The sequence below is a fragment of the Arthroderma uncinatum genome, assembly GCF_011692745.1.
Source record: "Arthroderma uncinatum strain CBS 119779 chromosome Unknown scaffold1, whole genome shotgun sequence".
In the NCBI taxonomy this organism is placed as follows: Eukaryota; Fungi; Ascomycota; class Eurotiomycetes; order Onygenales; family Arthrodermataceae; genus Arthroderma; species Arthroderma uncinatum.
This window is the reverse complement of record NW_022983863.1, coordinates 1,574,478-1,598,993: the sequence shown is the minus strand read 5'-3', so window position 1 is coordinate 1,598,993 and position 24,516 is coordinate 1,574,478. Positions and strand designations below refer to the sequence as shown.

The following is a 24,516-nucleotide window of genomic DNA, read 5'->3' as shown; positions in this document are numbered from 1 at the left end:
GCATGACCTCATGTAGCGCCTACGAGCGAGGGGGCAAGCCAAAGGACAGGCCGAGAGAGAGCCTAAGGAAGCCTAAGCAAGCCTAAGCAAGCGTGAGGACGCCCGGAGACAGGCCCAGGGGGGTGCCTAGAGCGGCGCTAGGGGCGCAAGCCGGAGTTAAACAGGGGCTAAGCAGGCTAGCCAGGGCTAAACAGAGGCTAAGGGCCTTGGCGTGCGCTACACAGTTAAGGCTTGCTGTTAAGGCCTCGTTAGGGCAGTCGATTAGTTAAAGCAGGCACAAACTTGGTTAATGCCCAGTTAAAGCCTTAGTTAAAGATTTTAAGCAGCTCGCCAATCTTGCGAGGCTCGGGTATGCAAAGTTAGCTGTGTGAACTGCGACACGCCCTGTTTCAGCTTCTCCGATCCCTCGAGCTTGTTATCGGAACAACTCTTCACGTCTGAGCTATGGATACATATATGGATATGGGTACTTCAGGTGAGCATGGCGAGTGGACTGCCTAGGCGACGGTGGGTGGATGGCAGCAAATCATGGCCCTGCAACTCCGGCAGCTCCGGGATATACAGTCAACAGGTTTGCATTTTTATATGTAACATCTATCTAAAGGTATGCGATCGACCAGCTGTCTCCTTGCGCACTTTCTTCACTCCAGACGGCGCGTTGGACAGCTTGACGTACGGGTCAAACCTCCTGCCTTTCCCTTTCCCGCCCTGCTTCCCCTGGTCCTGCCCGTCGTCTGCCTTTGCGTGTATCAGTGACTCGGCATTCGCGTAGTCAAACGGCATTGCATCTTCCTCGTTGCCATCTTCTCGTCGCCGTTTGCCCAGCGACGACCTCTGTTTCTGCTTCTGACGCCGTCCCTTCTTCTGTTTCCGATCTGCACTAGTGTCATCAAGCAAGATCTCAGACGCAGCCATATCGAAGCCCCTACCAGGATCCGCAGGGGCAGTTTCATCGTCATCAGACCTTAGTTGCGCCCCGCCCTGCCGTTTCTGCGGTACTCCAAACTGTTTCACAGTAAAGATCTCGTTGCTTTTTACCGTCTTGGGCCTTGCTTCTTCTTCTTCCTCGTTTTCCATGTCGTCATCGTCATCGTCATCATCCTCGTCCTCGTCCTCGTCGATATCAAGACCAGAGCTGGCACTGGGCATGTTATCCTCAACAACCCGGACCGGCATCGACGGCAGCGGGAGGGAGAGCTGTAGGGCCTGCGCGGATGCTGGGATCGCATAGTTGGAGTACTGGGGGTGTTCTGTATCCTCGACCTGGCCCCAGAACTGCGACACGGAGGTACGGACACCCACGCCTGCATCTACACCTGCATCGTTCACGTCAAGGTCCATCCCATCCTCAACGGCGACAACCTTGGCAGCAGGAGAAGCAGGAGAAGCTGCTGCTGCTGCTGCTGCTCGAGCAGCTTGAGCGGCCGGAGATCGTCGCCGGATCATCTCATGCATTTCCGGGCCCGTAGCACCGTTCTTCTTCGCCTCTCCGATCAGCGCGGCAACTTCTTCCGCCCGGCTCCTCAGAGATGCAGAAACAGGCGACGCAAATCGGAGGACCGCGAATTTATCCTCGGGCATCTCCTGCGCAATCCTGAACAGCGACCTCTTCGATAGTACCGTCTGCGTGCTCTCGTCGTCCGCTCGGGATGTCCTGTCTCGCCATTCGTGCAGAGCACGGAAGACGGCGAACTGCTCGCGTGTGAACAGTACGGGACTGTTGGAGAGCATGTCGTGCCATCCGCCGCTGCCTCGACCGCGTACGGAGTCGTAGGTCGGCCGTTCGTAGCGCTGTAGTGCACACTCCTTGGACCGGGAAAGCACATATTCAATCCCGTCCTCCGCTGTTCCTCCAGCCGCCTCCTCCGACGCAGCTATCAAATCATTCCTCAGCCTGTCGAAGATGTATAGAAGGAAATGCGTATCCGACCTCGCATAGTCTAACATGCCAGGCAGAAGCGGCCGTATCCTCCAATCCGCAGTCTGATACTTCTTATCAGCGTCAAATCCTACATATTCCCGTAGCAGGAACTTGAGACTCTTCTTTTGCAGCTGCAGCGCACACGACGCGTGGTACGTATCGAACAGTCCAACCAGGTATAGTCCCAGGTCTCGCTGTAGCCAGATAACATCCATACTCGAGCCGTGCAGCACCTTGACGATAGACGGATCTGCAAACACCTCGTTGAGAACCTGCAGCTCTGCTCGCCATGGTTTAAGCGTGTCTACAATCCAGTCCTGTTCGCGCGTGCTTATCTGCATCAGACATACGATGCCGTGGTAGACGTGGCTATCGTGATGCTCGAGATCGACTGCGATTTCCTTTGCCTTTTTCAACTCTGCTAGCATCGCGTGTACGCCTTCAAGGGTGTCCACGAACGTTGCCTTTGTAGTTTCCACGGGTTGGTACATCATCGGTTCTGCAGACTTGTAGACCGATTCCGGATACGTGAACTCTGCAATCTCCTGGCTATACGGATGGTTGTATCTAGATAAAGTTAGTATATACACCTACACATGGATGATAAACGGAGGACATACGGCTTGGTAGGATCTGATAGGCTGCCTCCCAGACTCTTCTCAAAAGGAACAATGGCATGCGGCTTCGTCTTAAGCAACGGCTTAAACGCAGTGCCATCATCAGCATTATTCAACGGCACGTCAAATAATAGCTGTGGCTTCGGTATCTTCGACGGCCCATAGCTATACATGCTAGGAAACCCCTGTTTCCCCTCATCCTTCTCCTTCTCTTTCTCTCGCTGTCTCTCCTGCTGCGACGGACTGAGTTTCTTAATTATACCCGTAAACTCATCCAGACACGCGTCGGCCTTCTCCAACAGCTCATCGATAACATCCACGACAGATTTCCAGTTCTCGTCTATCGACTCTTCGTCGCGCAAGACCGGACGACGCGCAGATTTCGTTCTGGAGTTGCTGGAAAATGGCGAGTCTGGGTTATTCGAGGATGCGATTCGGAGGAGCGAATTAGTTAGATTGAGTAGTCGGTTGCCCTGCTCGTCGAGGGATTTGGTGACATTGGAGTCAAGGGAGCGGTGGAAGGCGAGATCTTCAGCTATTATCTGGCCGGTGGTTTTGGTAGAGCTGATCAGGGCAGCTTGCACCTGCTCCTGGAAGGGAGTGAAGTCTGCTGCGCCCTCCATGGTAGGATGGTTAACGGCGTGAGTAGATAAAGGGAGAGACTACTGGAGGAAGGTAAATTGCTTGTATTTGCTGATTAGAAGCGCGAGATATTCTCAAGTTATCAAGAAGAAGGACATTTTGTCCGTAGCAAATCGAATATCACAGCTTTTTTGCAAGTAAATCAAAAAAAGTTCAAGATGCACAAAATGTTTAAGGTTCGGCTGGCAGAAGTCGGAGAAATTATTTGCCGCGGAACCTTTACAAGAAGAGAGAAAGACAAAGACAAGAAAGAAACAGAAGAACGGAAAAACAGAAGACAGAACAGAAGACGCTATCCTTGCCTCCGAGAAACACCGTTAACAAATTGTCAAGAAGAGAAGAGAATTTTGAGTGGAGATTTTGTAGCAGCATATGCTGAAGAGTGGTTGAGAGCTGTTTTTGTCGAGAACTGCTAAACTCGTTTGAAAGAGGTGACTTCGCGTGTCGTCGCTTGCCGGAAGGATACTCGAAGAAGTTTCAGCTGGAGAGAGGTCGAAGCGAGATAGGAGACGAAGAAGTCGAGCAGTCGCAGCTTGAAGATTGAAGATTGAAGATTGCAGATTGAGCTTGGAGCTGAGCTAGAGATTGTCTGACGCGAGATTAAAGACTTGACACCGACATGTCTGCGTCATTGGCACCCGAGTGCAACGAGATCAAAGAGTAAGATTGCCAACTCTGTTGCGGGCGAGAGAATCAAAGAAGCTGTGCTGACGATGCTGATAGGAGGTACGACTCGTGCTTTCTCAAGTGGTATAGCGAGAGTAAGTTCCGTCGAGAAACATGATGACCACGAGACACGAGAAGAAGAAGCTGAAAGAACGGATTGGGTAGAGTTCCTTCGCGGAAACACGTCGACGAATGAGTGTGAAGATGTCTTTCGGCAGTACAAGAAGTGTTTGTTTGTGAGTTGACCCCAGGAGCAGTCAGGACTCGACACTTGTTTGAAACTAGACAGCTGACTCGCCCCGAAGAAGACGTTGAAGGAGAGGGGGATCGACGTGATGCTGGAGGAGGCGCGGAATTCGAACAGAGAACAGGACGCAGAGTTTTTGTCGAAGAAGAAATGAAATGAGTATTGGCTGTATTCCATTTGCTGTCTTCACTGATATCCGTAGAGCCGGGGGTCGATATTGGGATCGAACGGTCCCTGCTCTAGTTGCGACTGCTGCTGCGGCTGCGGCTCAGCTGGCTGGGTTGGCTGGGCTGGCTGCTGCTGCTGCTGCGAGTACGGCGGATATGCCTGCGTGGGAGGTTGCTGGTAGTCTCCCTGCTCGAAAAACGCGCTCTCGAGTTGTTGGCTTGTCGGGTCGCTCACACCAAGGAGGTCGTAGCCCTCGACACTCCCATACCCATGCTGTCCTTGCTGCTCGGGCTCTCCCTGGCCCCAGGTCGCTGCGACACCCGCTGGAGCCCAGCCCTCAAGGTAGAGCTGGGACGGCGATGGTGCCGGCTGCGGTATCTGGGGTGGACTTGGCTGCCGGGGAGGCGCAACGGACTGGGTGCTCTCTGAGCTTGGTGGAGCGACCGCTGGCTGGAGTCCTTGATCTCCAGACTCGAGTTCTAACCAGTTAGCTACCTCTCAAAGAAAGAGAAGAGAGAAGAAAAGACATACCTGGGTGCGGTGGAACAACCCTGTCGTTGGGATGTTGCTCCAACACTCGCAGAACCTCGAGCACCAGTCTCCTCTCCCTGCCATCGGCGATGTGGCTCGGTCTGTAATGCCTGTAGTCATCAAAGACATCGGCAATACTTCTGCTCGCACCTGGGGGCATTGTCGGCCTGAGTGACTTGTTCCAGCGAGACTCGAGGTCTTTGGCGCTGGCTTGAGGGAAGACGGCATCGAACTTGACTTTGATGCCTTCCCAACTCAGGTTTGTCCCCAGGCGGAAGGCCACGATGGCGACGTCCTCGGCCTCAGTCCACTTTCCGTGCATCTTGTCGTCTTCGACGACGGCCTGGCAGTGATGCGAGCTGGCGTCTGTCGGACACGAAAAGCGCGGGTCGGGCGTGCGAAGGGAGGTCAAGGTCTTGAATGGCTTGTCGTGGCTGCTTTGGAAGTTGGCTGGCAAAGAGCGACGAGAAGAGGGTAAATCAAATCAAGACCTTGAGCTGGCTGTTGTTGTTGTGAACAAGAAGAAGCCTCTGCTGGGGGGAGAAGCTCCTGTTATATATAAGACCTGCCGCTCTGGTGTCTGCGGGTTGCAGTTCAGAGCGGCGGGTGAGAAAAGAAAGAGAGAGAAACAACGCCGAGGGGGAAGATGAGGACGTTATATAGAAAACGATGCGATGGTCACAGCTAGTAACAGGCTAGTGAAGGGAGAGTAGCGCGAGACAGGCAGCGAGAGGACAGCAGAGACAGTGAGAGGAGAGTGAGGCTTTCTCTTTGTCATATTCACGCTGTAGGATGTTCTAGTTACAGGACAGTATGGAGGAAGATAGTAGTTATAGTGAATGATACACTATAGATGGTAGTTATATGATAGATGGACAGTGTAGGTGACTGGCATTGTCAGGGATATCAGCTTCACTTGCTGGAATGTAGCTGTCAAAGGCAGCACAGTTGAGTCTACGTGAATATACATCTAGAGACAATGATGAACGTTATGTAGTGAAGAAGAGTATTACTATGTACGTCACCCTCGACGCCGTCTATCATGCATGTGAGGAAAAGACGGAGCTCGATACAAGACTCCAACGCCTCCCATTCCTCCTCCGCCGCCGCTGCTGTGGGTGCCACTGCTGGTCGATGTGCTCTTCGCCGTCAAGCGTGACCATACGTCGATTATGCCTACTCGCTGGGCCGGGAGCATGCTATACTGTAGGCTGTACAGGTTGCGTCGATGGATAGGGGGAACAAACTGGCCAGTGGCAAGACAGAGGATCACTCGGGGTGAGAGATAGTGCTGGCGGATACGGTGGCCGAGGCGGAAGTACTGGTCGAACATCTCCCTGAGAGAAAGGGGTATTGACTGCATGGTCTTAGTAAAGAGGTGAAATCTCGATATCTTCAAAGGAGGCATACCTTGAGGTGGATGTAGGACGTCTCCGTATATTCGAGCTTATCATTTGGCGGCTTGGGAAGGGTTGGTTTCCGGAGCTCAAACCGCGTCCCTCCTGCATATGGTTAACATGAAAGCACCGGCTAGGATAAAGACACGGAAAGGGGAACGTACCAGGGAGTCGCCGCGAGTCCTTTAGCCGCAGCATCAATGCAAATAATGGGAAATGGTTGAGAAAGGCCAAACACGTATCAAGCGCCGCCTTTAGAGAAATAATAGCCATCCGGGCAGATGCAAAAGTAATATAAAACACAAGAACGGTAGGCAACAGGAAGAAAAGAAGCGTAAACAGGATCGTGCCGAGGAGTAGCTGGTCAAGATCGTAATCACAGGAATCTATCCGGTTTCGAAGGATGTTTCTCTTTCGGCCGCGGAAGAGGTGGAAAAGGGATATTATAATCGTCAGCTGCCAGTTAAAGATACGTGCAGACGCAATGTAGAAGGAATATATGTGGACGGTGAAGATGGTAAGGAGGTCGGAGAACATGGCAATCGACATGCTGGCCCCGGCGAAGCTCGCACATCCGATTATGTAGACTACGTGTGAAAGGAACGGCCGGAGACTCGCCAGTGCACCTAAAATTGTTGTCAGTATCAAGAACCTTTTTGACTTGTTTAAAGGGAGAGGGAACCACGTACTGGCCCAATGGGCGATGACCCATAGGAACAGGTCTCCCAAAAACACAGCCAGTTCATTGTTGAGTTTCAGGCCGGCCGGCCAGCCCATAAGCCATGATATAGTCTGCTGAAGCCCGTCGACAGTCCAGCCGCTTAGCACTGCGTTGATTTGTGAGGCCACAGTATCGGCGTTGTCGACGATATATGAACCCAGGGCAATGCCGATGATGACATCGTTGGCCACGAGCCAGAGACTATTGTAGAATCTGATATAGTCCGGATGACTGTTCGTCACACTCTCCCAGTCGTCCTTCCTCTTGCGTAGTGTCATATATTGTATAGGCCAATAGCAGAACTGCTGAAGTCTGATATCAATCTGTTGAGCCGTGGCGGATATATCCTTCAATGCAGCCGCATCAGGTGCTGCACGCCATTCCAGTATCTTTAGAACCACCTCAGCTACTATCCGATGTCCGATAAGCAGTGCAATGAAACCCTTGGTGATGACGGGGTATATCCAAACCATCACAACATACGATATCCCCCAGAGAAGGATACCCCATGCTGTCGTTGCCGATTCAACAACCCGCTGGCTAACACTTAGGGCCCGTTTCGGTCTCGTTCCAATCAGCCCTATATTGTTCTGGAGCAGCCTGTCCATTTCAAAGGAGCAGTTGATTTGGTTGATAAGCACAGGGAGAGCCTGCTCTTTCGACGAAGGCACATGCTTGACCACCGTCACCAGTCTTCGCTTAGCTATAAGCCTTGAGGATTGAGCTCTTGCTTCCCTTTCCGCGACCTCGACCTCATCCAGTATCTCACCACCCTTATCGAACGTCGTATGTTTGTCTCCCAGGGCTAGAGGGATCGGTCGTAGCGACATATATTGCATTTTCGTCGGATGGGGCCGGTTAAACATTATCACTTGCAATGGCAGCTTCACATTTGGAGGACAATATATGCGCGGCACTCCCGTAGACGGACTTGTCGTTACATGGATATGAGATGTTGTAAACGCCGTTGGCACCTCCGCCGCATTAGTAGAACCGAGTACATGCATCACAGGTTTCCCGCAGAGTCCAAATATTCGAGATATTGGATATGGACTATTCCGATATAATATACCCGTCCGAAGGGCATTGTCAACATTTCGTGCCTATCTCCATAACCACACCTTTAGCGACTTGCGGCCTCCTTATGTATATCAATCGCAGCGCAGTATCTCACCTCGACATGCTCCAATACTGATACCACAAAGAGGTCGAATTCCGAGTTCCTCCATCCCACAATCACCCCCGGAGCGTCAGACAGCTCAACTTCATATGGCCAAAAAACCCGCAGCAGGCCATCATTCATAACCATGCTGACATTCTCTCTCCTCCGCTCAGAAAGATCCGCGGCGTCTCAGTTGCTCGCGCGCCGATATACCGTGGTGCACGGAGCGAGGATGCTAGAAAGATAGCACAAAAAAATAGATATTAGCCGCCCCCCGCGCTTTGCGATTTCATCTTCTACCGCCTGTAGGAATGTATTTACCACTTTAAACTCTCTTGTCACGATGTGATTTAGGGGTACGAGCAGGGCGGCGAAAAATATTGAGAGAACGAGGAATCCTTTGGCTGCGCGAGTCTATGGTAGAGGAAGTCCGCATGTCAGCTATGATTGTATTTATACATCCAGCGCGCAATGGTCGGGAGACAGAACACAGCAGAATCCATACCACAACGCCGTGATCCCAGGCGAATATAGCTAGCTCGTATAGCCTGGTAACCAAGTCCCACCGTGCGGTGATGTAGCCAGCGACGAAGATGCTGAACGCGAAGACGGAGAAAGGGTGCATGAATCAAAGCCCGCTAGCTGCGCATGCCCGAGCAAGTTGCGATTGAGGATTATAAAAGGCCGTAGGCTCATGGATAGGTCGTGGTCCCGTAGTCCGGATGGACTTGAGCTGTTGATATGTGCGTTTGGTGGGAGAAAGGGTGACATGCGCCCGCCGTTTGGCAACCGTGGAATTTTTGTCGATATTCTCGATGCGCTCAGCCACCAGGGACAGTTCAACGGTCCACACAACTTGCCACGGCGAATGCTCGAGGATAGGAGTCGATATACGGTTATCCAATATTAATTACTCTGTACTAGATCTTAGTATATGCTTAGGATAGAGAAAAAGAGTATAATTTTGGTAAACCGGCCTATATATCATCGCTAAACGCCATTATCCTTAGACCTGGACTAAATAACGTCTAAATTACCGCTCATTATAAAGCCTTGATATCCAAAAACACCTTATTAGCCTGCAGCTTGTCATCTGCAGCAACAAGATCTCGCAGTCGCTGTTTCTTCTCCTCCACGCTCATGTTCTCGTTGCCAGGGGCTTCGACCTCGGCCTTCCATTTGACCAGCATGGCTTTGAGCAGAGCATTACCCTCCGCAACTTCTTCCGTAGTGAACTTGTCGACGGTTGCGGCCTGCTTTGCATCAGCTGAAGACGTGGTGAAGTCTTCAAGTTCTTCTGCCTTCTGACGGGCCATGTTTACGACCTTGTCGGGGAATCGGACCAGCTCGGCGACGTGGATTCCAAAGGATTGATCACAGACACCCGGCTCAACACGGTAAAGCAGAGTGACTTCTTGCTTCTTGCCTTTCTCCGGCTTCTTTCCTTCTGATGCAGGACCGTCTCCGATAAAGGCGACGACATGTAGATTGCTCACTGATTTGGGATAGCGCTCCTCGAGTGCTGTCAACTCATGGAAATGCGTAGCGAATAAGCTGAAGCATTTGATTTCAGTAACGATATGTTCTGAAATTGCCCATGCAAGACCAAACCCGTCATATGTGCTCGTTCCGCGGCCTAGCTCGTCGATTATGATCAAAGACTCGGACGTTGCCGATTTCAGGATATTCGCGGTCTCAAGCATCTCGGCCATGAACGTCGATACGCCCTTGAGCTGAGAATCACTGGCGCCCACTCGAGCCAGGATACAGTCAAATATCGTAAGCTCTGCCTCTGAACAAGGGACAAAGCACCCTGTCTGAGCCATGAGAGCTATAACCCCTATTTGTCTGATATAAGTAGATTTACCGCCCATATTGGGACCTGTGATGATTAGAAAGGAGGATTCGTCTCTAATCAAAGAGACATCATTGGTGATGAAGGAAATGTCATCTTGCATTTCCATGCATGGATGGCGAGCTTCCTTGAGGATAGTGTTACCCGTCCCTCGTGGGTGTATTTTTGGTCTCACATAGGCAGTCGGGGCATGAGCGGATACATGTGCGAAGCTCACTATCACATCAAGATGTGCTAGGATGCCGGCAAGTTGTTCAAGTAGTGGGCAATATGAAGCTGCAACGTTGACAACCTCACTAACGAGGCCAGTCTGCGTTCGATTGTAGTTCATTGAGAGTTGGTCGTGCTCCCTTCGTAGCGATTGCATCGTTGAGGTTGTGAAGTATACACCGTTTTTCTGTGTCGAACATTCCTGGTACTCTCGTTTGTTGCGAATACAGCCAGCTTCCTGTGAAGATACGTTAGTAAAGGGACGACTGAATGGGTTATAAGGTCAAGCTTACATTTCGCGTTAACCTGAAGCACCAACCGTGCACTCGGTGGTTCTCTAGGAAAAGCTTCTTCTCAATGTCCTGACCAAGTTCTCTGCCGACTTTCTTATGTTCAGAGTCCATATCATATTTTAACTTGTCGAGTTTCTTTCTGATTATCCTCAAACTATCGTCAAACTCCGGTTTGATAATGAATTCATGGTTGTCCAGAGCGTCTAGGTCAACTGTTGTCTCAACCATTTCCGCAAGTTTCCCCAGGTCATTGGAAAGTTTGCGTAGCTTGGTTGTATATTCTGCATCTAAAGGTGTTTGGTATTTCTCGTCCATGACTCCTTCGAAAGAGTTGATAAAGCCGGGAATGCGAATTACCACCTGGTATACACGAACGACATCTTCCAAGTTGGCCATTCCTCGCTGGAAACGTTTGGCCAGTCTGTAGAGATCTGGTATGGATCGTAAATGGTCCTCTTGCATAGTCTGCCTTAATTCGGTATCTGTCACAAATGCTTCAACCAACTGCTGGCGCTTCTCGATATCCACATGGTTCATCAGTGGTTGCTTTAGCCATTGAGCCAATAGACGACCTCCAACGGGCGTCTTGCAATGATTTAGTAGACCGTAAAGACTCATGTGTTTCATGCCATCTCGCGGTCCAGGCATGAGATTCAACGCTCTGAGTGCAGATGCGTCTAGTTTCATGTATTGTGCCAAGTCATGCTTGTAAAGTTGATATTGGCCGAAATTCGAAGAATCAGACATTGCGTTGAGGTAGCCGATCAAAGCGGCCGCAGAGCCCATTGCTAATTTAAGGTCTGTCTGTGGTAACATTGCTGGGCCCCTCTCGTCTTTCAGTAACCTAGATAGGTCCTGCTCGATATCCTTGGTTCCGAAATCGCTGGCGGGTCGTTGTGTAATAGCAACTCCACAGCTATCTGCAATTTGCCTCAGCTTCGATAGCTCGACGTCCTTTTTTTGTCCCTCGGCGGTAATCAAACACTCTTTAACTCCAAGCTGAATGAGTAACGATTCAAAATTGGAGTACAGGTCATTATCCACGAATTCGCTGACTCCAAGTTCCCGGACACTTGCATCTGCAAAGCATACGCCAACGTGCCTCGTCTCTGCAGCCTTAGCAGATACTTTAACAGCGAGAATGATAGGGGAGGTGTCCATAGCATTCCCTCCAGAAGCTCCACCTAACTCCTCCTCCACATCTTGTAAATTTCCCGGGCTGGCCTGCTTTGAGAGCTTCCAACCCTTCCCAGAAGCACCGCCTTGCGATGACCATATCTGAATGCGTTTGTTCAAGCGGAAAAGGGCTTCACGTAAAAACGATCGAAATACGGTGACGGATAGGGTCACTGAGGGGAGGCCGCTGTCGCTTCGTCCCAGTGTTCGTATGACTGACGTGGTCTTGTAGACTGTGCGGGCGATGTACTCTGCATCTCTGCCGTGGGCGGTATACCAGTCACCACGATCGAACACGCGAATTGTAGACTCATCTTCAGAATCTAGTGAGCGGAAAAATCGAATAAACCCGACTTCATCGTCAACCTATCCAAATGTTAGAACACCAGGCTATTTAAACACGGAAACAGCAATCTCACCTTCAGCTCTGGTCGTGATGCCATAGTTCAATTGTAAATATCCCTCCTGTTCACTGCTTAAAAACGAGAGAATAAGACAGTTCTTAGCTATCTCAACGTTTTATATTTAAACTGTTGCTTCAGCGCGTGAACGAGCTTAATGGATTTCGGGTCACGTGCTCACGCGTTTCGCGCTCCATGACATCATAAAAAGTTGTATAGAAAGTTGTATAAATATTTGAAAGTCTGATGCAAAGGATAAAGAAATAAGAGACAGTTCTAGGTAATCCCCCGTTGATATTCCATACAGAAAGAGAACTCCGGAAAAATACACATATAAAATATAAGCAGTGAGAAGAGGGAATTACAGCTGCTCATTTCCCTTTCTTTGATGTACCCCCTTTGCCAGGTTTACTGACTTTAGTTGCAGCTTTCCTCTTCGGCTGAGGCCTGGGCTTTGGAGCCGGCTTACTCACGGGCGCTTTCTTTGACTTGGTCTTAGCTGGAGCTTTGTTTGGAGCTCTACTCCTACCTTTGCCTTTCCCACTTTGCGCTGGCTGGTTGCTGCTCTCGCCAGCGTCCTCAGCATCTTCATCTTCTGCATCATCATCCTCAGCATCCTCGTGGATTGTATCAGGGACCGCTACTCTTCCATCATCATTCGCTGTAGAGGCTTGCGGCCCGCGGGAAGATGCAACGCTTGCCTTTCTTGCCCCCAGTCCGCGAGTTTGGCGTTTTGCGGGCGGTGCAGTACGGTCTAGCATCTTTTGTCTACCCGCGATGGCAGCTTGTCTTCTAGCTCTCTTAGGCGGCTCCTCATTCGGAGCTTCAGCCGGAGCTTCAACCTTGGGTTCAGCCTGAGAATTGTGAGAAGTCTCACGGGAAGAACCTTCCACTCTCTCATATTTCAAGGGATCTTCTTCAATTGACGGAAGAGGAATCTGTCTTGGGTCAACCTCTGATGGCGAATCTTCTAGCTTCACAACCGGCGTCTGTTCATGACGAATGAGAGCGACTCTTCTACCGGGCCTAGTCAGTTGCGGATAAGGTGGCAAGGCTGCAGCCAATGTCCTGCCAAATTCGCCTAAAATACTGATCCTCGACGCGCTCCAAGTCCGGATTCGTCTAGTTGGTAGTTTCTGTGGAGGAAAGGCAAGGAGCAACCGCCTCCGGCCCATGCGTTTGAACTCTGAACGCAGTTGTCTAATGCGTCTTTTACGATACCATGAGGCGTAGGGGCCTTTGGAAGTATATACCCCGTCTATGCCTGGTGAGGGTGTGAATTGCGGTGATGATGGAGGTTCTGCGCGGTCCTTGATTCGTGATCCATTTCTAGTGAACTGCGTCTTATGGCTATCATCATCAGAAATAGTAATTCGTTGGCCTGTGCAATTGTTAGCATTGCCGTTCAAACTTCACCTGGTTCTTCACCTCTACACAACTGGGGTAGGCTTGCTTGTGGACTCACCAAAATCAGGGCCGATGGGCCTTGTTTCCCGCTCTCTAGTAGCCCGCGGGAAGCGCCGTTCTCTCACGTCAACAATAACTGGATCTGAGCTAGTCTCCCCTACAGCTTTCCCGCCATGCTCCCGCGCTTCGACAGACTTGTTGTGGCTGTCATCCCCTGATCCCGAACCCTCTTCAGGTCTTGACCTTTTCTTCGGGATGGCAGGGAGCTCGTCAGCATCACTTGACGTTCCTGTAACCGAAATAACCGTTTCAGTTGCCTCCCCTGCTCTCCTACCTCCTTCAGGGACCGGGGTATCACCTGCAGCAAGGGCAGTTCGTTCCTGTGGCGTATATCGAACCACGATGCCAGCTCCTGGCCCGATATATGCCCCTGACTCCCCATCCCTCTGTACCCGCTCATACAGTTCCGGGTTATGCAATGGCAGGCCACCCCAGGGCTCAGTCTGCTCGGTTTGGAGTTCGAGATGAATCCTATCAACCGTTCCTGAATCTGACTCAGACATAGGTCCAGACCCAAGTCCGCTGCTAGCATCATTACTTCGCCTCTGTCTCTTATCCCTGTGTCCGCCTGCGTCGTTGTCATCATGCATATCTTTCCCTTCTTCTGCCGGTGCTTCTACTCCCCTGCCCTGAGGTCGGCTTCCTTCAACTCCTTCATCATGTATGGGCTGAGAAGGATGAGGCCCCGCGCTGCCTCGTGATACCCCTGGGTCACCCCGTCGTTGCTCCGGGTTCATCTTTGGATGTCGGCTTCTTGGTCCGGTTTCTGTTGGGCTCAGGCCCCTGTCCTGGATAGTCAAATTGTTCTATCTATATTGAGTACCCCGCGAGTCGATGGCATAGGAAGGTATCTTTGGTTCACGCTAACATGCAAAACAATCACGAGGGTGTCATTAATTAAACACGAAGGGGATGGAGAAGTAAGGAAAGCAAAAGATGGGGAGCGCGAGGATCAATTGGTGAATCTATATAATAAAAATAATGGAATAAAGAGAAAGCCATTGAGTTAGGGACAAGACATTTGAAAGGAGCAGGTAATTGTTCGATAGAAGGGAAGTATACAATGGGATATAAAGAAGCAAAGGAGTCTTCCATCGGCATAAAGAGAGGAAGTAACTTGTTTCCTACATATTCACTATATCTTAAGCTATAATGGGATACACCAGCTTACAATCACTGTAAAGGCCCTCAACCATACTTAAAGCCATTTCACTCATTCAGTATTAAATAATATTATAGAAAACCGCTAGATACACGAATCAAGTAACCATCATAAACCCACAAACCAATTCCCATCATCATCGTTATCATCAGAGGCGAGCAGAGCATAGACGACGATACGCTGGAAAGAAATTCCAGTATTGTTGGAAATAGAAGAATCCCTTCCATCTATCAATCATATCAGACGTCTGTGCCTGTGCCTGCTCTCCATGCTTCTCTCTGAATCATGCATATCATTATTCATGCCCTCGTTATCCACACCGTATCAGAAAAGTAGAGAGATCAGGTAAGTAAGTTGAATAGCTTGTCTTGATAAGAGTTATACTCTGTATGTAGGATCGAGATAGAGTAAGTAGGTAAGTAAGTAGGTAATCGAGACAGGTCGAACAATAACAATATGCCATGAATGCAGAAGTTGAAGGCAAAGCAAAGCAACCTGCCCTTCAAAAGATATTCATAAAACAGACCAAGAAGCGAAAAAAGTAGACAAAGCGTAAGTAACGAAAGAAACACACAAACACAGCGAGAGGGAGGGAGGGGATAAAAGAAAGTCATTAATTCGTTTCGTTTCATTTCATTTCAGCATCTTCGTTCCGTTTCATCTCATCTCGTCTTTTCTTTTGTTCTCGACTCGGCCGGCTGATGGAAAGGGTCCAGCAAGTAAAGTAAATGATTCATACCGCACCACACATCGCGATTCCGCCATAGGTAAAAGCCGGAATATAAAGCGAGGTAAGTATATATAAACAAGACAAAAAAGGATAAAAGGACAAATACCACATCCACATCCATAGATAATGACGAGGATAATGACGATGATGATGATGGTAGAGACAATCCATCGTCCATCGTGCCAGACGGAACTGACAAAGGAAAGAAACATGGGAAGGAAAAGGGAAAGCCTAGAGAGATATGAGAGTACGGCGTGGCGTGTGTTTATATATGGGGTATGAATGTATGTATAGTCGGAGAGTCCAAGAGAGGTAATGAAAGGAAACAAAAGCAGAGCAGAGCAAGGAAGGGAGGGGGAAAGAGAGAAAATAAATAATGGCCATAAGTAGCATGCCCAAATGCTCCTAATCCAATTCATCCAATTCCTCCGTATCAATAACTAGATCCGTATCGCGGCCGTGGCGAGCAAAGTAGTCTGTTGCCGTCATTCGCCCGACCCTCTAAGTCATTACATCGTAAAAACCCATATCTCAGCCGATGGAATATATATACCATTCCAGACAAACTTTTTTGTTAGCGTTTGCGATTTTTGTGAAAGTTCAGTGCAGTAACGCTAGAATTTTGTCTTTTTATTTTCACTCGTAGCAACGGCGACGAGTGCTTCGAGGCGGCCGAGTCCATCGCCGCTGCTTCCGCCACCGCCGGCCATCCGCTGTCGCTGTTCTGTAGAACTCGTCTCGAACTGGGTTGGCTGCTGCTGCTGCGTGGGCATCTCGGTAGGAACGCTTGGTCCTGGTCCATCGTCTTCCTTCATCTCTTCTTCGTGCTCGACCTCTTCTCTCAGGGGACCTGTGCCTGCTCCCGTTGACGGTCGAGATCCGATACTCTGCAACTCACCGAGTGTCGCCTGGCTCCAGCTGGCCGCATCCTTGGCACTGCCATTGGAGCTGCCGTTGCCGTGTAGATCTAGCCTGGTCAGTGTTCGCTGCAGCGTTGTGTCGAGGGATAGCTGCCCGCGTCTGTGTTCTGCACCGGAGTAAGGCGGGGCAGGCCGGGGCGTGGCGTTGAAGGTGGGCGCGAACGAGGAGCTACCTATTATATGGGATGGCGGCGGTGGTTGGGAGTAAGGCTGGTGTTGGAAATGGCGACGGTCGATGGACATGGGGCTGCTGTCTCGGTCACGATCTCGGCGTGGGGGGACATGATCGAACGATTCAATTCCCGGTAGACGGGTTGTCTGTTGCGAGGAAGAAGAGAGTGGAGGTACATTGACGTTTACACCTACGCTCACACCTGGCGGTTCGGCGGATTGCTGGAACCATAATCCGCTGGTAGCTGGAGCGGGACGTGCAAATCCCGTGTACGAGGAAGGATGCCATGTTCTCCGTCGAGGATCAGCCTCAAAGCCGGAATCGACGGCGCTACCCGGCGTTACAGATGCATACTGCGGTGTTTCTGCCGGAGCTGGCGCCAACACGGGTGCCGGAGCCGGTGCTATTGACGGACCTGGGTATGATGGGTGTGTCATGCGTGAGAATGGCGACTGGCTGGGATAGTTTGAATGCGGCGACTCAAAGGGCCTTGTACCTGTGGGCACCGACAGACGACGACCAAAAGTGCGATCAGGCCAGAACGAGCCGTATGCCGAGTTTGGAGAAGCGTAGTAAGGGCTTCCGTGGTCGTATGTGGCCGAGGACGGGGTGAAGATGGGCCCGGGAGCAGATTGGTTCGGGGGAGTCTTGGGCGGCTCACCCATGGTCTCGAGGGAGAGAGACAGCCGGCCACGCGCGGGATCGGGCCCTGACCCAGCCATCATCAGCGGCGGTGGTCTGCGCCGTAGTTCCTGGTGTGTCGGGCTGAAGGTGGACATGTTGGACGAGATGCTGGAGGTAGATAGATTGCGGCTGTGGCTGTGAGAATGGCTGCCTCCGGTCCCCGCGCGGGCACGGCCGGTGGGACGCACACGATCGGTGCGTATCTGGCGCTGGAAGCGAGTTCCGGTGGCAGCGAGGGAGTCGCCCGGTATGTTTTCATTGACGTGGACGGTCTGGGCATGCTGGCGGAGGTTGTCCAGACGGGAGAAGCGGCGAGAGCAGTGGCACTGAAACGGACGCTCCCCGGTGTGTTTTCTACATCCGTTAGCATTCACTTCTTATGTCTTTAGTTCTGTCTATAGTTACATACCTGATGTGCCTGGCTAGATGTTCACTGCGGGTAAAGTTGAGATTGCAGGGCGGAAAGTCGGTGCAGTAGAAACGCTGGCCCTTTTTCTTCTTCGACGGCGGACCTGCCGATCCAGTTGAGCTTCCGGCACCTCCGCCCGAAGTGCCTGCAGCAGTTCCTGACTGTCCGGCGTCTCCGGTGCCGCCCATCTCGACCTCGTTGTCGGAGGGATAGTGCTCTCCGTCCGAGTCTGGGTGCTGGAGCTCGTCGAAGGCGGAGGAGTGCGTGGAGGAGCCCTCGCGACTGACGACGGTGGCGCGACTGGGCGTGGAAGCCATCTGCTGCTGTGACTGCGATGATGTATAGGCCTGGGTATGTGGTTGCTGTGGCTCGGTAACGGTTACATTGTTCGATCCACGGTTCGAGCTGGCGTCGGCCTTTGAGATGCCGTTTGCTGTGACGGAGGAGAGCGTCTGGCCGTTCGACTGTCTCTTGAGCCCGGGAGCTGGCGCTGACGCCGGCGTCGGTGTTGCTGGCGAGCGCTCTTTCTTCTGGCTTGGGCTCTGGCTCTGATGCTGGTCGGACAGCTGCATCGGCAGTGTATTGTTCACCGGTAGAAACGAGGGCATCGCTGTCGACACCATCTTCTCTCTTCTTTCTTTCTTTTGCTTCTCTCTTCTTCTTTTCTTCTTTTTCACTTCTTCTTCACTTCTCTCTTCACTTCTCTCTTCTCTTCTTCTTCTTCTTCTCTCTCTGCCGACGACCGACAGCTGGAGACACAGCCAGGGAAGGAGGCTAGGGTGTCATCTATGCCTCTGTCGCAGTCTGCCGCAGACTTGCCTGTCTAGCGTTACCTCGACGACGTCTCTCGAACGGCGGCAAGTGGGTCGTCTAGTACGGATCAACGCAGAAAGGACCGAAACATGAACCTGGCGAGTGGATGATGGATGTTGGTGCTGGTGGATGTTCTGTTGGTGTTCTGTTGGTGTTCTGGCGATGGAGATGATGTTGGAGTTATGTGATATGTGATATGCGTGCAGTCAGGTACAGACCCCTGTGACACAGCCTGGTGTCGTCTTAGTAGATATGTACGGGAGGAAGAGTAGACAGGGTAGAGTAGACAGGAGTAAATAGTAGACAGGGGAAGGGTAAAGAAGAGAGGAAGAGAGAGGAAGAGAGAGAAAGGAAGAAAAGAAGCGAGGCTACGTCAGAGATGCAAGTCATGGAGAGGGGAAGGGCTGGCGGCTGAGCGAGAGGGCGTAGGGGCGTAAGGGGGAGAGAGTGCTGGTTAAAGGCGTGCCCTACCAGTTAAAGCCTTAACTAAGACCCCGGCCAGGCCTTTAACTGGGAGGGACCCGGCAAGGCCCCCGACGCCCTGGCCTGGGTGGCGCTAACCAGGTACCTGCCTGCACTAAGTGGGCGCGGAGGTACCTCCCTCGTGCCTTGCCTTAGCCCGTCCCAGGTACCTGCATATCTCTCTCTCTCTCTACACACTCTCTACCCTCTACCCTCTGTCTACTCTGTCTCTCTCTATGTCTCTCTCTATGTCTCTGTCTACTCTTCTCTGTCTCTCTCTACGTCTGTCTACTCTCCCCTGTATGGATGACATGTGAAACATACAGAGTTACGGCGATCGATCGATCCAGGCACCTTCATCCGCCACCGCACACTTGTATACTTGTATACTTGTATACTTGCACTGTATGCTGCACACTGGACCGGGACGATGCTGCAGGGAGTACAGGTACTGCCAACAAAGAGAGACGAAAAGCAGGTAAGCGGAAAGTCAGGAGGCAGAGAAAGTATGTGAGTAAGGGCCTGTACCTGCATGTAGTTGCACCCAGTCCAGTCTGTCTGTACCATGAAAGCAGGCAGGTCGCCTCCCTGTCGGGGCCTGGATGTTTGTCTTCTTCCCCTTCTCCTGAGGTCGCACGGCGCGGAGCGAGACAGGATGAGACGTCATATTCAGGATCCGGCCAGGTCGGACCAGGCTGCTGGGGATGTACGTACACGGCAGATATGACAGGGCTTGCATACGCCACATATAGATGATATAGATATATATAGACGATAGATATATAAATACGATGATAGATGATAGATGTGAGATACGATGTAGATAGATACGATACGATGGATGATGGTAGATAGATGAGATTATCGACTGACGGCCCCGACCATGACGGCGGCCTCGCGCTCCCAGTTGCCCACGACCAGCCCGCCGCCGTCGTCCCTGCTGCTGCTCCCACGTAGCACACACTGCCGGATCTCGTCGCGCACCCTCTCCCGGTTCCCCCGCAAGGCCCTCGCGGCCGCCCCGCCACGGTTCAGCAGCTCCCCGACCCGCGGCGACAGGGCGGACGCCAGACACCGCCAGAAGTAGCTCGGCAGCGACGACGTGTCCAGGTACTGCAGCAGCGGATACAGCAGGTTGTTCCTGTCCTTCTCCTTGTTGCTGTTGCTGCTGGTGGCGTCGGCGGTGGCGTGGTAGAAGGGATGCACTGGCTGTCTGGCGCCCTGCAGTATCCGTTCTAGCAGCACGATGGTCTGGCAGCGACTCGATACCTCGAACAGCGCGCGCTCGAGGGATGGGAGCTGGGAGAGGCCCCGTATCAGGGCCTGGAGGGAGGTGGAGAGGGAGGAGTGGATGAAGGACTTTAGCGTCACGAGGAGCAGCTCTGGTTGGAAATTAGCCGTGGCCGACACTGGGACGGGCGTTTGTGTTTGTGCTTGTGCTTGTGCTTGTGTATGGATATAGGGGTGGGGGGTAGGGGATAGCAGATAGAGGGCCGTCATGGCCGAGATCAGTCGCGCCCTGGCCTCTTCCTGCTGTGCATATGTTGTAGACGACGTTGACGCAGTGCTCGACTGCCGCCCTTGCTCGTCAACAGGCAGTGAAAACCGACTGATGATCTGCTGCGCGCGAGTCTTGACACTGTTCTCTGCCGGATTCACCAGATCCGCCTTCAACGTCCTCACAACCCTCACCCGATCTAGACCGACCCCGTACCCTTCTCCTTCTCCGTCTTCGCTACCAGCAAACATCCGCCGTAGCATCAACAGCGTCTGTGACGCCCTTACCAGCGCCCTGTGGTCCTCTCGCTCTCCACCACTGATCTCCACCAGCTGTCCCTCCAGCTGCCGGCCCAGCACCAAACACCTCGACACGGCCCGCGCGAGCTTCACAGTCGCCCACGACCGTTCTGCTGCCCCGCGCACTTCCTCTGCCCCTTCCCATCGACGCACCACATCTTTCTCAAGCCGCTGATACCCTTCCGTCAGCGCGAGTACCTGTGCCTCAATGGCCAACAGTACCCGCTGGCCCGACGCAGTGGTATCGGTCGTGTATCGCAGCAACGGCAGAGCAGACTTGGTAGTGAGCGTGTGCACATGGCTATCGACTTCTTGGATATCGAAGAGCACCCGGGAGAGAGGCGTGGACAGGTCAAGGGGAGTATCAGAGGGGTTGTTAGTGGTTGCCACTAGCGTTTGGGCGAACGAGGTCGGTGAGAAGGACGGATCGAGGAAGGTCTCATAGTCGATATACGACGGAGAAGAGGTCATGGTGGACAACGAACGTCGTGGTCTTTTGCTTTCGTGTGTAGTATCTGCCAGATGCGTTAGCATGCCTTGTATAACGGGTATCGTTGTAGCGGTGGTCCCTTTTTACTTGCGCTGTATCTCTGTATGACGACAACGGGTCACGTTAGCAGCGAGATGAAGCCGAGATGGCAGAGCCGGGCGGGCAGCATCAGCATGCTTTATGTGAACGCTTGGTTTGCCTGAGTGCCGTCTTCTAACCAGCTTGAATTGGACGTTTGTTCAGCGTGCCGTGTCCCGTCTGAATGCTGGAAGTCGAAGGTGAAGCTGGAGTTGCGCATCTCCTGGTCTCGTGGGGACGTCACATGATGCCTTGCCCGCGCGGGGAGAACATTTCTACAACATACAACATATCTACAACATATCTACAACACTAGACGACATGTCGACGACATCTCAACGAGGTACTGAGTATGCTAGCTGTCAAGGAAGCTAATTCTCAACGTGATGGCTCCGAAGGCCGCCTCAGATACGAGCAACGACCTCAAACGCCGGCGAAGACGAATCCCTGATCGAGCTCCATTACATCTGTGACATCAACGAGTCCAAAGTGTCCGACGTTGCAGATATCGCGACAAAGGTGCCCATACGCAATGATATCCCGAGCTGGAACTGTCGGGATTTCGTCTTTGACGTGGTACATGCCCTACGGGGACTGGTTGAGATGGACGATGGATATAAAGAGCGTCTAGAGACGTTGAGGTTAAAGCAGGATGGGCTCATACGACCAGAGTAGGCTAACAAGGCCAGTCTATGGATTATACGCAAACTTCAACTGTTCATACATTTCATGAGGATTATTAAAAAGGAGATAATATAATAACGAACGTCCAACACCATGCAGTCTCCAAAAAACTCCACCCGAGAAGGAAAGGGTATATGCAACAATAACCAGAGCCATGAACCCGTACCAACCTATACCCTGTCTACTCGTTAGGTTCGACTTCCTTGCTGGCAACCGCAGCATAGTCTCCGCCCCCGTCTCGATCTCGACCTCTTCCTCTCCCCCTCGATAGGTTTTCCAGATCGATTCCGTTCTCGATATCGGCATCCGTAGCTTGGGTTTGCCTGGAGCTGGCGTTAGGCTGGCCGCCAAAAGCAATAGGCCGTAGTTCCCTCCACTGACAAGCCCACATGCCCAGAAACGTCATCAGAGTTGCGCTGGCCGTCTGGAGACCCCACCAGAGCATATTCGTAGGGATAGAATGTGTATAAAAGGAGGTGATCGTAAGATGAATGAAATGGACCGTGAAGGCGAAGTCGGGAATAAGTTTTGACCGCGAAACGAATAACAGGAGGAATATAGCTCTGTAAACAGTCAGTTTGTTCCTTTTTTGACATCTTACACCGAGTCGTGGTAAAGTGCATACCCCAAGGAGCTGTTCAGCAGCCAAACGAATCCAAGAGTCCATCCGACAGTTGTATCCCCCCGGACCGTCCGCCAGCTGAGTATAAGATCTGGAGAGAACGCAGTGCCAGCCACCAGGGCCGTGAATAAGATAAGGATCGAAGCGCAGACATAGTAAGCTAGTTGGATGGCGAGAATCTTCCGTATAATCTTCGACGGAGGGAGGTCTGCCAGAGCACCAGCCCGCGGGAGTCGACGGCGTCGCATGTGTAGGACTTGAACGGCGCAGGTATTATGGTATAAAATTAGGCGGCTGCATTTCCTTATAGCAGAAAACAACAGTTCATCTGTCAAGATGAAAGTGCATCGTCGTGACGGGACTTCCCTTGAGCTTGGGAAATTGTTTCTTCCTTCAGGCGCCGACGAAACGAGAAAGGGATATGGTCACGTGATATTCAATATTTTGAGTACGGGCAAGCAATGGAATGGATGGACTTTCTACGCCACGCAAGCATCGCATTCTACAAACAGTTACTCGGCTTCTCGGTTATTTACTCTGTCTCTACATCGCTCGAAATGGGGTGGTTTTCGTCATCCCCCGAATCTGCGCCCAAGAAGTCCACGGACGGCGGCTCAATCGCTCCCGACCGATCATCCCGCCAACAGTGCTGGATAGGAAGAGACCGCTTCTTCGCCTGCTTAGATGCGAATAACATTGTCGATGCTATCAAGGAAGACGGCCCGGCACGATCGAAGTGCTCCAAGGAACTGCTGGAGTTTGAGAGTGCCTGCTCGGCAACTTGGGTATGTCTTGCCTTGCCATGAACTGTATTGGTTGTCAGTCTACTAACCGGTGTTTATAGGTGAAATACTTTAAAGAAAAGCGAGTAATGGAACACAGGAGGGACCAGACTATCGAGAGAATAAAACGGGAAAACCTCGACTCTGCCGCGGCACAGAAAGCGGCCAAATAGAGCTACGATTGGATATTGGAGGGAGATCTTGCTACGATAGACTATGGGAAGTTTGAGGCATCACTGGCTTCGTTTTGTCTCCGGGCGCCTTATGAAAGGCTTGACTCGACTGTGCCGAAATCCCCACTCCACGGAGGTTATAGATATGGTAGCTATCCCATATCTTCTACAACATTGCGGTCAAGGCAACTATGGGTAGGGGTACGAGTGTAAGATATGATTGTAACATTAGCCTGACTTCTCTAGAGAGAAAGGAATTAGACGTATATTATAACGCAATATAGCATGTGAAATAGCATTACATATCCCCCAAATTCAACCATTCTCCATCACCTTGTGCTATAAATGCAAAAAAGTGAGATTCAGATATCGCTAATGTGCAATGGGGGTGGGATGCCCGGACCAAACAATTGGGTAGTGATGAATTAAATATATCAATGGGCTCATTATTGTTTCCATTTCATTAACTGCTCCATGATCTGCTGTACCTGTGTATTTGCTTGTGGTTGTTGATATGGCACGTCATTCCCCGGCCCCTTTGCGAGGAGTGATGCTAGGTTCGCATTGGGATGCGTGTTTGGATTTGGCGGGGGTGCAAACTGTGTAGTTTGAGCTATCGCTGGAACGGATGGCGAGTTGGCGTTACTCTGACGCGTCAAGTTACCCAAGAGTGTAGCTATATTAGTTGAATTTAACTGTGGTGCAGTGGTTGCCACCGGTTGGGATCGAAACTGATGGGTCTGTTGTTGCTGCTGCTGATGCTGTTGTTGCTGCTGCTGCTGATGTGCTTGTAGCTGTTGCTGTTGGTTTAAGGAATTAAGCAGCGAGTGTAGCGTGGAGCTATCGAGATTCGATAGGAGGTTGGCGATTGTTGCAGTCTGCTCAGATTGCTGAGTGGGTAGTTGCTGTTGGATAGGTAGAGAGGGTAAGGCTACAGATAACAATGGTGGTTGCAGCTGTATCAGACTTGGTTTCTGAGAGTTACGAGCCTGCACAACAATTTCGGCCGCGATGCTGAGATCAAGCTCAGTGTACTCTATATTATCATTAGCACTAGGGACCGT

At 51.5% G+C, this 24,516-nt stretch overlaps 8 protein-coding genes across 8 annotated transcripts; 2 read left to right on the top strand and 6 right to left on the bottom strand.

The window, feature by feature from the left end:
* Nucleotides 1-594: 594 nt before the first annotated feature.
* GIQ15_00489 (exosome component 3'-5' exonuclease) lies at nt 595-3,161 on the bottom strand (the record flags this gene model as incomplete). Its single annotated transcript, XM_033547906.1, has 2 exons — nt 595-2,488; nt 2,542-3,161. The coding sequence occupies 2 exons, from the start codon at nt 3,159-3,161 to the stop codon at nt 595-597; spliced, it is 2,514 nt and encodes an 837-aa protein (XP_033408857.1).
* A 1,118-nt stretch (nt 3,162-4,279) lies between these two features.
* On the bottom strand, nt 4,280-7,740 carry GIQ15_00488 (N-acetylglucosaminyl transferase component Gpi1; the record flags this gene model as incomplete). The annotated part of the gene is made up of 6 exons (XM_033547905.1): nt 4,280-4,740; nt 4,793-5,226; nt 5,866-6,149; nt 6,203-6,294; nt 6,354-6,815; nt 6,879-7,740. The coding sequence occupies 6 exons, from the start codon at nt 7,738-7,740 to the stop codon at nt 4,280-4,282; spliced, it is 2,595 nt and encodes an 864-aa protein (XP_033408856.1).
* Nucleotides 7,741-9,115: 1,375 nt separating this feature from the next.
* GIQ15_00487 (DNA mismatch repair protein msh-2) lies at nt 9,116-14,211 on the bottom strand (the record flags this gene model as incomplete). Its single annotated transcript, XM_033547904.1, has 5 exons — nt 9,116-9,864; nt 9,940-10,375; nt 10,431-11,972; nt 12,481-13,388; nt 13,473-14,211. The coding sequence occupies 5 exons, from the start codon at nt 14,209-14,211 to the stop codon at nt 9,116-9,118; spliced, it is 4,374 nt and encodes a 1,457-aa protein (XP_033408855.1).
* A 1,769-nt stretch (nt 14,212-15,980) lies between these two features.
* Nucleotides 15,981-18,123, bottom strand: GIQ15_00486 (zinc finger protein; the record flags this gene model as incomplete). The annotated part of the gene is made up of 2 exons (XM_033547903.1): nt 15,981-17,496; nt 17,552-18,123. The coding sequence occupies 2 exons, from the start codon at nt 18,121-18,123 to the stop codon at nt 15,981-15,983; spliced, it is 2,088 nt and encodes a 695-aa protein (XP_033408854.1).
* Nucleotides 18,124-19,687: 1,564 nt separating this feature from the next.
* Nucleotides 19,688-21,094, bottom strand: GIQ15_00485 (uncharacterized protein; the record flags this gene model as incomplete). Its single annotated transcript, XM_033547902.1, has 1 exon — nt 19,688-21,094. The coding sequence occupies one exon, from the start codon at nt 21,092-21,094 to the stop codon at nt 19,688-19,690; it is 1,407 nt and encodes a 468-aa protein (XP_033408853.1).
* A 418-nt stretch (nt 21,095-21,512) lies between these two features.
* On the top strand, nt 21,513-21,866 carry GIQ15_00484 (uncharacterized protein; the record flags this gene model as incomplete). The annotated part of the gene is made up of 2 exons (XM_033547901.1): nt 21,513-21,541; nt 21,590-21,866. 2 exons carry the CDS (start codon nt 21,513-21,515, stop codon nt 21,864-21,866), a joined length of 306 nt encoding a protein of 101 aa, XP_033408852.1.
* A 190-nt stretch (nt 21,867-22,056) lies between these two features.
* GIQ15_00483 (uncharacterized protein) lies at nt 22,057-22,745 on the bottom strand (the record flags this gene model as incomplete). The annotated part of the gene is made up of 2 exons (XM_033547900.1): nt 22,057-22,438; nt 22,501-22,745. 2 exons carry the CDS (start codon nt 22,743-22,745, stop codon nt 22,057-22,059), a joined length of 627 nt encoding a protein of 208 aa, XP_033408851.1.
* A 309-nt stretch (nt 22,746-23,054) lies between these two features.
* On the top strand, nt 23,055-23,452 carry GIQ15_00482 (uncharacterized protein; the record flags this gene model as incomplete). Its single annotated transcript, XM_033547899.1, has 2 exons — nt 23,055-23,282; nt 23,342-23,452. The coding sequence occupies 2 exons, from the start codon at nt 23,055-23,057 to the stop codon at nt 23,450-23,452; spliced, it is 339 nt and encodes a 112-aa protein (XP_033408850.1).
* Between the last annotated feature and the right edge of the window lie 1,064 nt (nt 23,453-24,516).